The 16,085-nt window shown below is 43.4% G+C and overlaps 1 protein-coding gene and 1 pseudogene across 1 annotated transcript in view; both read right to left on the bottom strand.

Annotated features, from left to right (window-relative positions):
- Positions 1–519: 519 nt before the first annotated feature.
- Positions 520–16,085, bottom strand: part of SHB (SH2 domain containing adaptor protein B) — a 367,480-nt gene continuing 351,914 nt past the window's right edge. Inside the window, exon 6 of the mRNA XM_036741534.1 lies at positions 520–1,531. Coding sequence (XP_036597429.1) covers positions 1,348–1,531 — 184 coding nt within the window. The 3' untranslated portion in view covers positions 520–1,347. The remainder of the gene's footprint in view (positions 1,532–16,085) is intronic.
- Positions 9,606–10,307, bottom strand: LOC118827937 (annotated as a pseudogene).

The following is a 16,085-nucleotide window of genomic DNA, read 5'->3' as shown; positions in this document are numbered from 1 at the left end:
AGCAGGGCCTGTCCAGGCCCGGATGATCTATTTAGCTATGAGGATAAGCCAGGTCACATTTGGTCACATTTCTTTACGTAAGGTAACCCTACCCCCACCTCCCACCCCACTCAATGCCCTCTGAAAGGCCAGATTTACTGTTTGTCTACTTAGGATTCATTTTGACTTAGAGAAATGGAAACACCATTTCTAGAATGCTTTTCTATCCCTGAGGCAAAAAGGACGTTGGGTATTGTGAGCTGGCTATTTTAGGGATATTCATTCATGCACTATTTGTGAAAATGAGATGAGATAAACAATGATAGCCTTTGGAAGGCCTGAAACCCAAGTCTGCCCCGCCCCCCCCACTCTCATTGGAATAACTTAGTCCCATTAATGAAACATTGGCCACGATGCACTAACTACCATAAGGTAGAAGCCACGGTGTCTTACTCGGCTTCTGAATGAAACTTGTGAGTGAACAGATACACCCTTAGAGATTTATTGTTGTACCAAAGAAAAAAAGATTAAAAATATATATATGTATATATTAAACCACTATTTTATTTACATACCCTAGTCATAAATAATTGAACTCTTTCTGCTACTGCAAAGTGATTCCATTGAGAAAGGTCTCCTAGTCACATCAAGGGGAGAAAAAGAACTTCTTTGTCGGATTAGCCTAACCAACCATGTGTGAAAGCACACACACCCCTGAACCCACACATATACTCAAGCGCGCTCTCTCGAGCACGCACGCGCGCACACACACACACACACACACACACACACACACACACACACACCCTGTGGGGAACGAGTGGAATGTGCTGTCACCCTCTAGGTCCTGAAAGGCCCAGCATCTGTCTGTTCTTATTATCAATAGGGGACAGTATAGCACCAGTGGAGAACTATCATTACTATTATTATTATTTTTTACCATATGCAGGTGTGAGTTCATGACAGCAGGAGAACAAAGAAATGAAAATCCTTGGAGCTCACTGTTTGCTATAAGCTGCTTTGCTCTGTTTACCCTGGAAGGCATATCTTTGGATTTGAAAATATTTTAATTCACAGGAAATAAAAGGAGATGTGGGGGCGGGGGCGGGGCAGGATTATCTGCTATCACATTTAAATATGGTTCCTCCATCCCCTTAAATAGAAACATAGTTCTAAAGACATGCAGCAGTGCCAAAGTACCACTCTAATGATCTGAACATGGCCATTCAATCGATGGTGAAAAGCTGGAAGCTCCTGTTTCTTCTCTCAGTCCGGAGCTCTGGTCAACGCACGGGGTGGAGTCCTGGTTTCCTTGCTTCTCCGTGGCCTCCCTCGCATACGCAGGAAGAGGCCAGCAGGGCCCTCCTCTCACAGGGTTCGGACAGCCACAGGGTACAGCAGAGACAGGTGCTCCGCTCCTTTGATGGGCAACTTTTTGGTCGTGTAGTAGTGGATGACTTCGGGGACACTGTCAAACGGGGGGCTGTTCTGCCCCAGGATGTATTTCTCTTTGGCTTTTGTCAGTTTCATGTGCATGAAGCCCTGGTTGCTCCTGTGGAGAAAGCAAGGAGACATTATGTTGGTAGGGTTGGCAAGGGGACAAACGTGCCAGAGAGAGGGCTCCACCTGCCAAGACAAGACAAGGAGCAGATGTGAGGGGCAGACCAGGGGATAGCCGCTCTCTCTCAGACAATCACCAGAATTAACTGGAGGCCGTGTGAAGGGCTTCTGAAAGCCAGCTCCTCTGGAACAATTGCAGGGATGCCTGAACAAGTGGTGGTGTATGACCATGATGGAATAGCACTGTGCTATAAGACAAGATGAGCTCGATGATCTTAAAAAAACATGGATAGACCTGCACGAAATAATGAAGAGTCAAATGAGCAGAACCAAGAGAACGGTGGTAACAGCAATATTGTTTTAAGAACAACTTGGAGCAAATAACTAATTTTGACGATTATAAATGTCTAAATTAACTGTAAAGGATCTATGAAGGAAGACACTATCTTCGTTCAGAAAGAGAACTGACAAATCAAAGTATGTATACAATGATTTTACACACACACACACACACATACACACACACACACACACACACACAGAGGTACGTTTAATGGTAGCCAACTCTAGGGTGGGGAGGGGAGGGAAGGAAAAGAAAAGAAATTTACATGATAACTTTAGTATATATTTAAAATGAATAGCAAGTTGTACATAAGAGATTTCTAGTTTCATGTGCAATCATCTTTTTTGTTATTCTATGTTATGGAGATGCTTGTTTTATTTCATAAGTTAAAAATTAAATAGAAAATTAAAAAAAAAGATTTGGGGCCAATCCAAATCCCAGTTTCCCTGCTTATTCAAATCCTGGGGCTAAGGAGTGCCTGCCGGATGCCAGAGATAATCATAGCTATGGATTCACTTTATCTTTTGACCTTCAAAACCTTTAGGTTTGAAATCTTGTCTTTGATTAGGATCAAAGCACAACACTTAGGTAAACTGAAACAGTACCTTCTACTTCAAGGTCATGCTGATAACCCTTGGTAACAAGGCCAACACACCCCCGGATACTGGCGACTTCCTCTATCTCCCATCAATTTTTGCTACTGTGGTGGAAATATGAGAATCCGGATTAGCAGGACATTGGAAATGCTGCTGTGGTCATCTCCAGCCAATCAGGACCCTTTTCACCTTTCCTTCTGTATCTGTGTTGGGAGGGGATGCTCTTGGGTGACTATCCAATAGGAATGGGGTAAGAGGCTTGTGGAAAAGGGTGGGGGCAGGTGGACTGCCTGCATGAGTGTGAGAGAGAGGGAAATTAACTCATTTCTGTGACATCCTTAGACGTTTCTAGTTGGAAGGGCCCTTAGTCCAGGGGTTCTTAATCCTGTTTTGAATCATGGATCCTTTCGGCAGTCTGGTGAAACCTGGGGACCCCATCTCAGAGTAATATATCTAAATGTAAAAAAAAATACATAAGATTGCAAAGGAAACCAATTATTTGAAAAAAAAAACCAGTTCTATCTATCTATCTATCTATCTATCTATCTATCTATCTATCTATCTATCCATCTATCTGTCTGTCTAAAAATGAATTCAAGGTCCCCAGGGCAAGAACTTCTGGATCAAGTCCTTTGAACTCCTTAGAAGAAAATGTCACCTAGAAGGAGAAAATTATTAATTGAGTCATGAAAATCGGTTGGGATATAATGGAAATTTTAAGCAATTTTTTTTATTAGATAAGTATGCCATTTTGTCCATTACATCCCTACAGCTTAGGCAGATTTTTATAGGGCTTTAATCTGTGGTTACTATTGTGAATGCATAGCCTGGGAACAGCACTCACTGTTAACTTCATCCCTGTTTCAGCAGTAAACCATCACTGACCAAATATTTTGAAGACACACATAATAATGGATACTACCAAAAAAGAAAGGCCAGTGTGAATTGGTCATAGCAACAAGATTGCCTTCTTTCAATAACCCAACTGGATAATTTATATGGTAAGAAGAGCAAACCTCTTGTCTTGACCCAAATTTTCATGCCATTCACAGCATGCCTTCCAACATCAACTGAAGCAGATTATACTGCTTTCACACAGCAGGGACTCTTTAGGGAATATATCCTAAACAGTTTAATTCCTGACACCAACATCTTTTGGGCCAGGGAATGCCAGTGTGTAATAAAAAAAATTGTGGTTATCTTATGATGTGTGTGTGTGTATATTTAGCAATTAAAATTCTCATTTTGGTGTTGCCACAGTGATATTAGTATTATTACAAGTGTTATTTTAAAATTTCCATTTTATATCCCTGTGCGAATCTCTTTGGAACAATTTAAGTAAATGCAGGCTCCTATTTTTCAGATTTGTTGAGGCAATTCTCTGATGAAATGACCCTTCACTGAAGAGTAGAAATCACTGCAGGCACTGTAATTATAACATTGCCAACCTAGAAATCTTGATTTAAATTTCAATTCTTTACAGGAATGACTCGCTTTTGAAACATAATTACTCTCTAAGTGATTTCCTTTAAGCCAAGGGTGACATCTCTAAATACGTTTGGAGCAGCTATATTGTTCTATTTCAACCATTCATCAAGCATTCCTTTTGCTAGGAAATCGTTTTAAGGTTCTACCCCTAAATTAATGTGAGAAGAGAAATAGATGCAAACTATGCTGAGGAACCCAAATTCCGACAAATTTAGACGGTCTTTTTAAAGACCTAGGTTTCAAGTAAAAGTGAAGATTACGGAGAGAGTGCTTGAAGCTGTTAAAGGGAGAAAGGTGGAGACTTGAGGTCTTTCATGTAGGCATAGGAATTCCACAAAAACACAACACCATCACCATCATCATCATCACCATCATGAAGAAGAAAAAGGAGGAGGAGGAGGAAAAGGAAAAGAGGAAGAGGAAGAAGAGAAGGAGAAGAAGGATGTAGGGAACTTTGGAAAATGTACCTATGTGGGCCAATCCCCAGGACAACATGAATAAATTACTCCAGGTGGACTATATAAGACACAGTTCACAATCACAGCAAAAGCAACCTAAGAGATGGTGAAATGCCTGGGGAAAAACCTTTTGGAAAATAGAAATAGAATCTGCTAACCATATACAATGCCATTTTTTTTAACCACCAAAGTATGATATAATCCAACTTGCCTACCGCATATTATAATAAAGAAGCCCAGCCCCCAATACTTTAGACACGTTAATCTCATGCAGCTATGTGTACTTACACAACACATAGGCATGTTTACACTCAGGGAACAACCAAATCCATACTAGCCTTTTGGGGGTCACTGCCATATGTTCCTGGAGTCTAGTCTTCAGTGAATAGTTGGGGTTTATTTTATGCTTGAAGGTCTTGTGTTGTCCCAGGGCTGCTGATTTTGAATTCACTACACCCCAGAGGGAAGGGGTTCAGTTTGAACCTGTGGCGTCATACCTGGCATTGAAGTACCAGGTTGCATCTAGTACTGGGTTGCTTTTAGGGCAGGGGGATCTTTAGGATAAGATAAACTTAATAAGAGCTTTACAACTGATAAAAATCTTTCCTCACAAAAACCCCTCTAAGGTGTGTCATTCAAGTGTCAGTTTTTATTATTGATGAGCAAGTTAAATGACTTGTCTAAGGTCAAGTTAGCAGTGGAGCTTGGACCTGAAGTCTGTCTTCTGAACCTCATGTTCTTTTCACTATACCACGGATATGCAGTCTGGGGCAAAGGAGAGCACCTTGGATTTAGAGAGTGAGGGAAGCTGAGACTGAATGCCTGCTCTGCCACTTACTGCCCTTGGCAAACTGGGCAAATCATTTAACTTTTCTGGGTCTCAGTTTCCCCATCTGTAAAATGAAGAGGCTGAACTAGATGACCTCTAAGACCCTTTCCAGCTCCAGATCTCTTATTCTCTGATCCTTTGGGGTCAATCTCTCACAAATGGAACACAACATCCTTTGCTTTCTTTTTAAGTGGGAGGACTTTAGGTGTAGAAGGAGAAAAAAATGGTGTAATAGTATAACGGAGGCAGCTGGTTGACACAGGGCTTCGAACCCCGGGTCTGGAGTCAAGAAGACTTGAGTTCAAATCTGGCCTCAGGCACTTACTAGTTGTGTGACCTTGGGCGAGTCACTTACCCTTATTTGCCTTAGTTTCCGAATCTAAAATATGCAGACGTACATGGCAAACCATTCCAGTATCTTTGCCAAGAAACCCCAAATGGAGTCATGAAGAATCAGACACGACTGAACAACGTCAAGACCACCGGACAAGGAAGGAAGGCAGGAAGCAAACATCTGTTAAGCACCTATGCCAGGGCACTGGGCTAAGCACTTCACCCCATTCGATCCCCAAAACAACCCTGTGATGTTGGTCAGGGCTGTCCAAAATGCAAGGCCTGCAGTGTGGTTTATGTGGCCCACCTACAAGCATAGAAACGTACACGAATGCTTTAGTAAAGGAAGGTGAGCTACCGCAGAGCTCTCACTAAAATGGCAAATCAAAATATATTGTCTATTGTTTCAATAACAACCTAAGGTTGGACAGCCCCGCTGTAGGTGTTATCATTATCCCCACTTTACAGCTGAGAAACCTGAGGATGTCGGAGATGAAATGTCTTGCCCAGGGTCACACAGCGAATAAGTGTCTGAGGCTGCATCTGAACTCAGATCTTCCTGACTCCAGGCCCCACACTCTATCCCCTGTGTCACCTAGTTGACTCACTGGGAGTCAGGAGACCTGAGTTTTTGTTTACAGTTGCCAGTAATGAGCCACGTGATTGTCACCTCTCTGTCCCTGCTTTACTTGGGCACACAGGCCAGGGTATGTTCCTGCAGACTCGCCGCATGATGGGCTTTCTGATCCTAGCGGTGCTGTCCTGGACGCCAGATTGCTGGCTCGCCTTGGAATATAATGCCTGCAGAGAATGTTGAGAGTGGAAGGAACCTTCAAAGTCATCCAGTCCGGCTTCCACATTTTACAGAGGAGCAGATGGTGGTACAAAGAGGCCTTTACTTATATGTACCCAAAATATAATAGCTCTTTCTGTAGTGGCAAAGAGGGTGCCTGTCAATTGGGGAATGGCTGTGCAAATAATGGTGTCTGAATGTAAGGGAACATTTTTGTGCCTTAAGAAATAAGGAAAGGGACCATTTTAGGGACTATCTGTATGAACTGATGCGGAAAGTAGTGAGCAGAGTCAGGAGAACAATTTATATAATCACGATAACACTGCTAAGACAAGCAAATTTGAAAGTCTTAAGAACTTTCATCCATGCAGTGACAAAATCAGGACAGCAGAGGACTGATGAGGAAGCATGATACCCTCTCTCCGAAAGACTGATGATGAACTCAAGGTGCAAAGTGAAATATATATTTTTAAACATGGCTAATGTGGGAATTTATTTTGATTAACAATTTATATTTACTACCAGGGCTTTGTTTTTCTTTTCCATTTGGGTACAGGAGAAGTTGGAGGTTGAGGAAATAAATGCTTTTTGAAAAAAAGTTTCAAAGAAGCAAAACAAAAGGAGAAGTTTATCATTAATGGAATATCTCATACTAAAATCTAGCTCTCCTGCCCCCCCCCCCCATATCTGACTTCCCCAGTGGGAAGAAGGGAAGGCTTCTAGCTCAGATCACCTGCTGTTCCATACACATGTATTTTTGATCCTTCATTGTGGAAAGGCCTTCTGGGTTCAGGTTGAGATTGCCAGCAGGGCACAGTCAGACACCTCGGCAGGGTGGATGCAAAACTCACCCAGCTGTACAAAATCATTATTTATCCCCTGGGTTATAAAAGGACACTGGGTGGTACTCTTGATCCTGGTGATTATTATTGGTGTGGTGGTAGAAGAGCTGGCCCCAAGATGTGCTTGTGATGTAGTGGTTGCTGAGTGAATGAAGTAAAGTGGAGAGAGAGGGAGAGGGAGAAAGATGGAGAGGGGGGGAAGAGACAGGGGGAGGGGAGAAGAGAAAAAGAGAGGGAGAGGGAGGAAAGAAGAGGGGAGAGAAGGCGAGGGAGAAAGCAGGGGAGAGAGGCAGAGAGAGACAGAGGCAGGGAGGAAAGAGATAAAAAGAGGGGGATAAAGAGAAGGAGAAAGCTAGGGAGAGAGAGGAGAGAGAAAAAAAATAAAGAAAGGGGGAGAAAAAGAGAGGGAAAGAGAGGGCGAGAAAGGGAAAGGGAAGAGGGACAAGGAGAGGATGAAAAAGACAAGAAGAGAGAGGGAGAAGCTTGAAGATCAGATGGAGTTAAGAGTGGAACTAAGGGAATCTGAACCTGACGTTTAGAGAGAATGATAGGAAGGGCAGCTTAGTGTGGATCCTAGGAGGGGAATCCCACGTTCGCTGTGAAGCAAAGCAAAGGGATCCCTGCCCATGTAGCTGAATTTAGTGGCTGCGGAATAATACCAGATTTCTGAGAGCTGTAATGACCAAGCCTTGGCAGATAAAGATCTCTAACTGGTCCTGTTTTGAATCACCAGTAGGCTCTACATGAGAAAAGAGATCGCTCAGGGACAAGTAGAAAGTGCTTGTGGGCATGTGGGTGAAAAGGTCTGAGTCACTTTGGGGAAATTAATTGTTCTATATTTGAGGTGGAATCAAGAAGTCATGTATGTTATATACAGCATGCATATTATGAATATAATCGAAAGCCATTAAGTTCTTGTGCCTTGATTTCCTAATTTGGGACTGAGCATTGGGGGGAGTAAATGCCCTAAATGGACAATGTCCTTTATTAGAAATATGAGAATCCCATAGCCTTACCCTAGCAGTGAAAATTTACACAGAGTGTATTCTCTTCCTTCTTTCTTTCCTTCCTTCCTTCCTCCCTCCCTCCCTCTCTCTCTCTCTCTCTCTCTCTCTCTCTCTCTCTCTCTCTCTCTCTCCCCACCCCCACTTCCTTTGACTTCAGCTGTGTAGGAAATTCTCTTTACCAGTTAAGATCAAAAACAAATTCTGATCAGAAACTGCCTGGGGCATTGAAAAGCTGTGATTTGCCCCGTATGTCAGAAGCAGGAGTTGCAGAGTCCAAGACTGGCTTTCTACCCACTACAGCATTCTCATTCATTCTTTCTCTTTTTTTTTTAACCACTCAAAAACTTTCTTTAATACACTGAGTGCTTCAATCCAAACACTACACACATGTGCACACACCTTTACTAAAGAGGTCCCAAGTAAGGGTGGGTCATGCATTAAGTGTGTTGGGTGAGGACTTTGGCATGACCTAACGGGTTCGGTATGAGAAAAAGTGGCCCTAAATGAAGCACAGCCCCCTCCCCTCTTCCTTGTTGAGAACCCACAATGGCAGTGGAACAAGACATTAATGCCATGGCAATGAGGAGGCCACAAGGATCCTGGGGGGTAACGGAAAGATTTGGTTTCTTTGCAGTATTACAAAATGTGTTTTAAGAAGAAAAAAAACAGCCCTGGCCTGCCAGCAGCAGCCTCTTCATGAGTTGGAGCTACAGGACCTGTAGGAGGCCTGAGCACCGCTGGGTGTTGGTAGATGAGGTCAGGGGGCAAGTCTTGTTTATGACTGGTATTGAGAAGACCTCGGGGCTCCCCAACACCCTCATCCCCTGCAAGGAAGCAGCTCAGTCTGAGGGACATATTGCATGTACCCAGTTGAGACCAGGAGCTGGATAGATAGTGCAGTGAAGCTAGTCATTGGTCTGGGGCCTATTTTCACAGGAGGAAGAAAACAAAAACTCCCATCTTGATCTTCAACGTAAAACAACCAAAGCAACACGACTGATTACCTATAAACCCGCAACTCAAAACTATTTTTAGAACAGTGTCCTTAAAAGTTTTGCTAAGGCTTGAAGTGTGGGGAAGCAGTTCAGCTTTTCTCTCTTCTCCCCATTTCTAGCCTGTCAGTGTTTTCCATTGTGGAAGGACATTTCTAACTGCAAGGCAGAAGTATCTGTTGTGAGACAGCTTATAGAGAAAGGGCCATACATAGGGAGCCATAGAAAGGGTCATCCATTTCCTTTTATGCTGAGATCCTCTTCCTTCAGAGCAAACTTCCTCTCAACACCTCTGAAATGAGGACAGCAGGGTCTTCTTCCTTCATCAAGCTCCGATTCAGGTCTTGGCTCTGCTTCATCCGGTGACTGTCCTTCAGGGTGCCCATCATGTCTGCAAAGCTGCTAGTCTTTGAGAGGGACACACAGGCCTCGTCTTCAGCCAAGCTGCACGCAGCTTTGGAGTCAGTTGTGCAACATTCAGAGCTGGCAGGACAAAGCATGGGAACCGATGGAAGCTCGGGGCCTTCTAACTCAGCCTCCTCTGTGATGTCACTAATGGCAAAGGAAGTTGTAGAGTGGAATAAGGTTCCAAAACAAGGTAAGGGAGAAGAGGCATTTGAACTTCCTGAAGATAAGAAATCTGGCGTTAATGAAGCTGAAGCTGCATCTGCTGGCACAATCTTGGCAATCTGGCTGCGTAGGTGACTTAGTTCATCGTGTAGTTCAGTGGTTCGGCTCAGGGCTGGTAGGCCAGGCTTCTTCAAGGCCAGGAGCTTCTCCTCTGGCCCTCAAAGGTTGGGCACTGAGGCATTGCGCTGCATGATGAACAGTGGGCTGGGCTTCCACTTGTGCCACAAGGGCCGGGTGTCACTCCTGACTCGAGCATAGGTTTCCTCTTCATCTGTGGCTATCCAGGCAATATCAGCCAAAGTAGGGACAGATATAGGTCAGAGATGTTGGGCAGTGTCTGAAAGGACGCCCGAGGACAGGGCTTCAAGGGCAGGTTAGTCCCAATCCTCCGAACTACACTTCGAGCAGCTCCATGTGGTTTGTTCTGCCAGAGTGGGATAGTAGAATCTGTTTCCATCTCCAGTATCACAGCTGGCTCCCACCTGGCAGGGCTTCCTCATGTTAGGCCATCTTCGGGAACAGCAGGTCTCTTTAACTTACGGCTCCACCTCCCAGAGTCTCTTTCTCTTTTCTTAATCCTCCTCTGTACATGTGAATGATTTGTGAATTAATTCCTCACTCTTCCAGATTCTTCCAGGAACTTCCTCTCTAACAAAGACTGCAACCCATCTATGACTTAGCAGCTAATTTCTAAGGAGTTACCTGAAGTACATAGAATGTAAATGACTCACCTAAGGTCATGCAACAGGTATCGGAGGCAGGATTTGAACCCAGGTCCACCTGAAAATGACTCCAGCATCTATGTCCAACCATTTCCTATCCACTGCGATATAAGCAATTTAACTGTGATATCATTTAGTATTTGTAATAATGATGCTCAGTCCTCTTTTTGCAGCAGACTTTTATGTAGCCTAAAAGTCTTTGGTCTCTGTCTCTTAATGCTGACTCATATTTTACATATACTCACTCCCCCCAATCTATCCATATATGTTTTGCTATTCTTTTCTATATCCACTTCTGTACTGTACTGTCTCTAATACTAAAGTATTTGGTGACAATTTCAAGGGTCTTACTGAATCCTAGGAAAGCATATGTAATCTGTCACCAGGGTTGAAGCCTTTCCAGCATGGTCTGCTGGAAAAATGTCCATGCTTCATTGGCATAGACGTCTAGATCCCGGGCTCACCTCCACGCTGGGGCGAATCATTGGAGCAGGACTCTGACTCCAAATCTGGCATCCTTTCCCCTTTACTAAGCTACCTCCTAAAGCTCCTGCTCAAAGGAAAACAGCCACTCATTTTATACCCTTTCACCCACCATACCCAGTCTTTCCTCCAAAGGATCATTTATTAGATAGGACATTAAAGAGATCAGTTAGTTCAAACACCCCCTTTCCCCTGCCCCCCCATTTATGAAGACGAAACTGAGGCCTGGAGATGTTAAGTGCCTTGCCAAGTCACAGAGGTGCCATGTAGAAGAATCAAATATGCCCCTCCAATCCTAAATCACATCCTTTTTTTGGCTGCCAAATATATGGAAAGGTTAAACCTTCACTTGAAGGTTTGAAGTGAAAAAAAGTGAGGTCAGAAGGGAAAATTTCTTGGACACAGAAGGAAAGGGGATGGAATGTGTTCTGTTCCTGGCTGTCTATCAGTTATAGGATAAATGAGCAGGGATTCTGCCAGAGCCACATCCTAGGAGACTGGCTGGGAGAACTTGATTTTTTCTCCAAAATGATCTACTGGTTGAGACTCCAAATATAAGGGCAACTCAAAAATGCATTAATATGTACCCATGTTCCAAGGTCTTAGGTCAGCTGGGGTGGGGGAGGGAAGAGAGGGTCCCATGTCCTGTCCCTGCTCCTTGCTGCTTGTGCTGCAACAGGATTATGTTTCAAAGACGCCTGGCAATCCAAGGCAATGCCTGACAAGCCAGTGCTGACAGCTACTTTCCCAGACATGACACAAGATCCCATGCCATTTTCTCCTCCTCTGATAGAACATACTGAAGGAGCAAAGTCACAATTAGAGGGCTTTCCCTGGTGGGTGACCTGCCTAATTAATGCAACCGCACTCTCAAATGATACAAGATACAATCCATACCTATGCTCAGATATTTAATTATCCTAACAAAAAGTAATTTCTGATCCTGGAGATTATCAAAACCTCCTCGTTGGATGGGGCCTAATAACAAGGACCATCCTCTCATAATAATCAAGATATTTAATAATACATCACACATCCTTGCAGCTGCTGGGGCACACTGCCTGAAGCACTGTGCCTGGCCTTTGCCTCTCACTTTTAGATGTAATTGCTTAATGCATATTTCATGAAGAATACAGCGTAATAGTTATGTTAAATCACCTCTTTTCATGATGAAATGACTTAAAATACTTACATATAATATTTATGCAATAGAAAGCAAAGAAATCATCTTCTGGTGTCAATGATTATGATCCTGTTAAAAGAATTCACACACAGTAATAACTCTTTGTTCACCCTTTGGGGCTAATAGTTATAACGATAGCTAGTATTTGTACAGAGCTCTATGGAATGTGTACAAAGCACTTTATACACATCTCCTAATAACCCTATCAGGCAGGTGCTATTATTACCCCCCTTTTAGAGAGGAGGAAAACTGAGCCTGAGAGAGGTTAAGGGATTTCCCTAGGATTGCACAGCCATTAAGTGTCTGAGGTGGAATTAGAACTCGTGTCTTCCTGACTCTCAGTCCAGCGCTCTATCCGCTGAGCCACCTAACTGAGGAGAGGGGGACGATGCTCACATAGCAGAGTGAAAGCTGTGCCAACTGAGGGGACGTGGAGATATTCTCAAGGCACACCTGGTGGTCTGTGGTCCAAGTAGACATTTCCAGTATTCAGCCAGGAAAGGAGGCGTGACAAGCATTATCATCCAAAGGCAGAAGGCAGAAGTACTTTTCCTTCTATCTTATTTTTTTCCTTCTCTATCAAGGAAAAGGTTCTCTGAACAACAACAAAAAACAAGAGTGAACCAGACTTGAGAGGCCCTGCACAGGGCCATGGAAGACGACTGGATGCCTCCGTGGGAGTGAGGGGATGGGGATGAGAAGTCAGACATGGTAAGGAGGCAGAGGGGACTCTGGGCTCCTCTCAGTGGTCTATCTTTGCTATTTTCAAGCATGGTTGTACTTTGTTGCTTCTCTACAGGAACAGATTACTGGCAGTACTGACCTTTCTCTAAGTCTGTATGTTGTTTAACAATGTATGAAACCATGTTCTTGGCCTCAATTTTTATCAGGAAAGCGATGCTGGCCCTTTGGAGAGTAATGCTCATTAAATGTAGTAATTAAAATAATGAATAGCTGCAGTTATGAACTAATATCAAACTCATATTCTAAAAACAAATTAAAAACCCCCCAAAATGTAGGAAACCTTCTTGAATTCTCATTTTAAAGCAATTCACGGTTTTGACTGTCTTCCCCGTGCTAGGCTTCAACCTTCTCCTGTACCCTCTATGGGGGTACCAAAGGGTTTGTAAAGTCCAGGAAGGGAACAACTCATGTATCCATTATCTTACTCCCTGGAAGCTTAATACCAGGACTAGTTTGTAAGGACGTCAGCTTTAGTCTCCCCAATGCAAGTAAATCTCTCCAGTCCATCTTGGTGGCATTTCCCTGTGTAATCATTCCAATTCTTGAATTAGAAGGGGGAAGGAGGGAAAATGAAAGAACAGAGGAAAAAAGTATTCCCCTCCTTCCCCTCATCTCAATCCTGCCCACAGCTAAGGAACCCAAGATTAAAGGCACAGCTTTATGTCACCTTTTCAAAATCTCTACTTTGTCTATAACAATCTCATCTTCATGAAACAGCATTTACTTATAATCACTTCCAAGGACTGACCTTAACCAACTTAAAAAAACACACCTTAAAACACACCCCAAACTGGTTATAACTGACTTGGGAGATTTGGGGTGAAATCCTGCCTCAAGCACTTATTAGGTGTGTGACCCTGGACAAGTTACTTTCCCTGCCTCACTTTCCTAGTCTGTAAAAGGGGGATAGTAATACGGCACCTACTGCACAGGATTGTTGAGGATCTAATGACACAGTGTATGTAAAGGCCTTTGTAGACCTCAAACACTATGGAGATGTGAACTATTATTAACGAGATTTTGTGTACTAAAAAGTCATTGCTACAAAACCAGTCTTTATGACTTGGCCTTTTTTTTTTTTTTTTTGCTGTTCAGTCGTTTTTAGTCATGTCCGACTCTCTGTGGCCCCGTTTGGGGTTTTCTTGGCAAAGACACTGGAGGGGTTTGGCATTTCCTTCTCTGACTCATTTTAGAGATGAGAAAACGGAGGCAAACAGAATTAAGTGACTTGCCCAGGGTCACATAGCTCATAACTGTCAGAGGCCACATTTGACCTCGAGAAGATGAGTCTTCCTGACTCCAGCCCACTGCTCTACCCACTGCACCACCTGGGCGCCCCTATAACTAGGTGGGGAGGGTGGGATGAGGAAGGGGCATATCAAGAAGGCAGAAGGCTTTAGTAAAAGGAGTAACTTAAAAGTAATGAAAAGTTACTTTAGAAATAGGGATGCATATTTTGAAAGCAGCATATTCTCTTATTTCTGTTTTGTTTAGACTTGCCTATGTGGTATTGTGTGCTTAGTGTGCTGGAATTGGAATCAGTAGGCTACGGCATTAGGTTCTTTCTCTGACACGTACCAGCTGTGTGACCATGGATAAGTCCCTTAATCTCTCTGAGCCTTGGTTTTCTCACCTCTAAAACAGGGATAACAATACTTGTGGAACCAATCCCACAGGATTGTTGCAAGGTTCAAATAAGATAATGCATGTAAAGCAATTTGTGGATCATAGAGCACCGTAGAAATGTCAACCGTCATTACTGCCTCAAGGGAGCATGACATTGGTTCCTGGTGACAATTGTTGGCTCCTTCTGCAAGCCCCCTCCCCGCTACAGCCAAATCAGAATCAGAGACTAACTACTTAATAGCCAAGTTAGAAAAATGACCTTCCCACTTCCTCACTTCAAGAACAGAATCCAAAGTAAGAGATTTTTCCTTCTGTACCTGATATTCATTATAAATGCACTCTTTCTATGCCATCTCTAAGCACCTTCCTTCCTTCTGCTCCCTACCACCAAACACACACCCTCACCCACACACTCCCCGCCCCCACTCCCCCCAAAAGCAAGACTAACATCAAATTCTCTTGCAATATTACTTCACAAGTGGAAACCTGTGAACTAGTGCCTTTACAAGGGGTGTGTGGGTTATTCAGGAGGACTAGCCCCTCTGGTGTGGGAGCAGCCATACCTTGGTAAAACCATCTTGCAGATGGGCTAAACCAAGTTGAGGGTAACTAACGGGCCCTAAATCTGTCTGTGAGTTGGGGATGTCCACTCCAGCCATGTGAAAACTCCCCCGGTGGAAGGGGCAGATGAGAACAATTTGTTCTAATGGCCATGATGGTGACTGCAGCAAGTGCTATGGAGTGATGTCAGAGATGCCAAGGTCATCCACTGCATCCCAGGCCATCCCCGTGTCATCCTGACTTTTGTCCTGCCCCTGGACTTTGATGACTCTGGAAGAGAAAGTGAGGCTGATAACTTTGTGCGATTCTGCCTCGCTTAAATTCAATTCACTCGAAAGATAAGACATCACCATCTTGATGTCATTGGTCCTCTTCGAGAACAAAGGACAAACAGCAGCAATAACATAGTGCGGATGAAGTAACTGAGGCATTAAGCAATTCACCCAAAGTCATGGTGGCAGAAACATAATTTGAATCCAGGTCCCGAGACTCCAAATCTAGCCTTCTATCTGTTGTTTGCAAAAAGGTGACCTGCTGGTGACCTAACAGAGCACTGAACTGTTAGATGAAAAGAAAGAACAAAGGTAGTTCTTTCCTTTGAGAAAATAACTGTTACTGGTTGGACTTCACAAGGATTCCCAGCTTATTTACATAATGTACAGTAGAGGGGGCTGGGCACTAGTTTTTCTTTAGATCTATTATCCAGAAGACAATGGAATTTTAAAAAGAAAAATGCCAAATCTCCAGACACTTGGAATGGTTTGGATTGCTTTAAGGATCTCTGTTACATATACTTTACAACACTAGGTTAAATATAAGTTTATGGGACTATGTCAAACCAAATATTTAAATAGCTAAACATGGCCAGATTATGGCTTAAACTTGGGTTATTCACTCGAGGTTAGAGGGGAGTAAC

The sequence above is a fragment of the Trichosurus vulpecula genome, chromosome 1, assembly GCF_011100635.1.
Source record: "Trichosurus vulpecula isolate mTriVul1 chromosome 1, mTriVul1.pri, whole genome shotgun sequence".
NCBI lineage: Eukaryota > Metazoa > Chordata > Mammalia > Diprotodontia > Phalangeridae > Trichosurus > Trichosurus vulpecula.
This window is presented reverse-complemented; position numbering and strand designations above follow the sequence as displayed.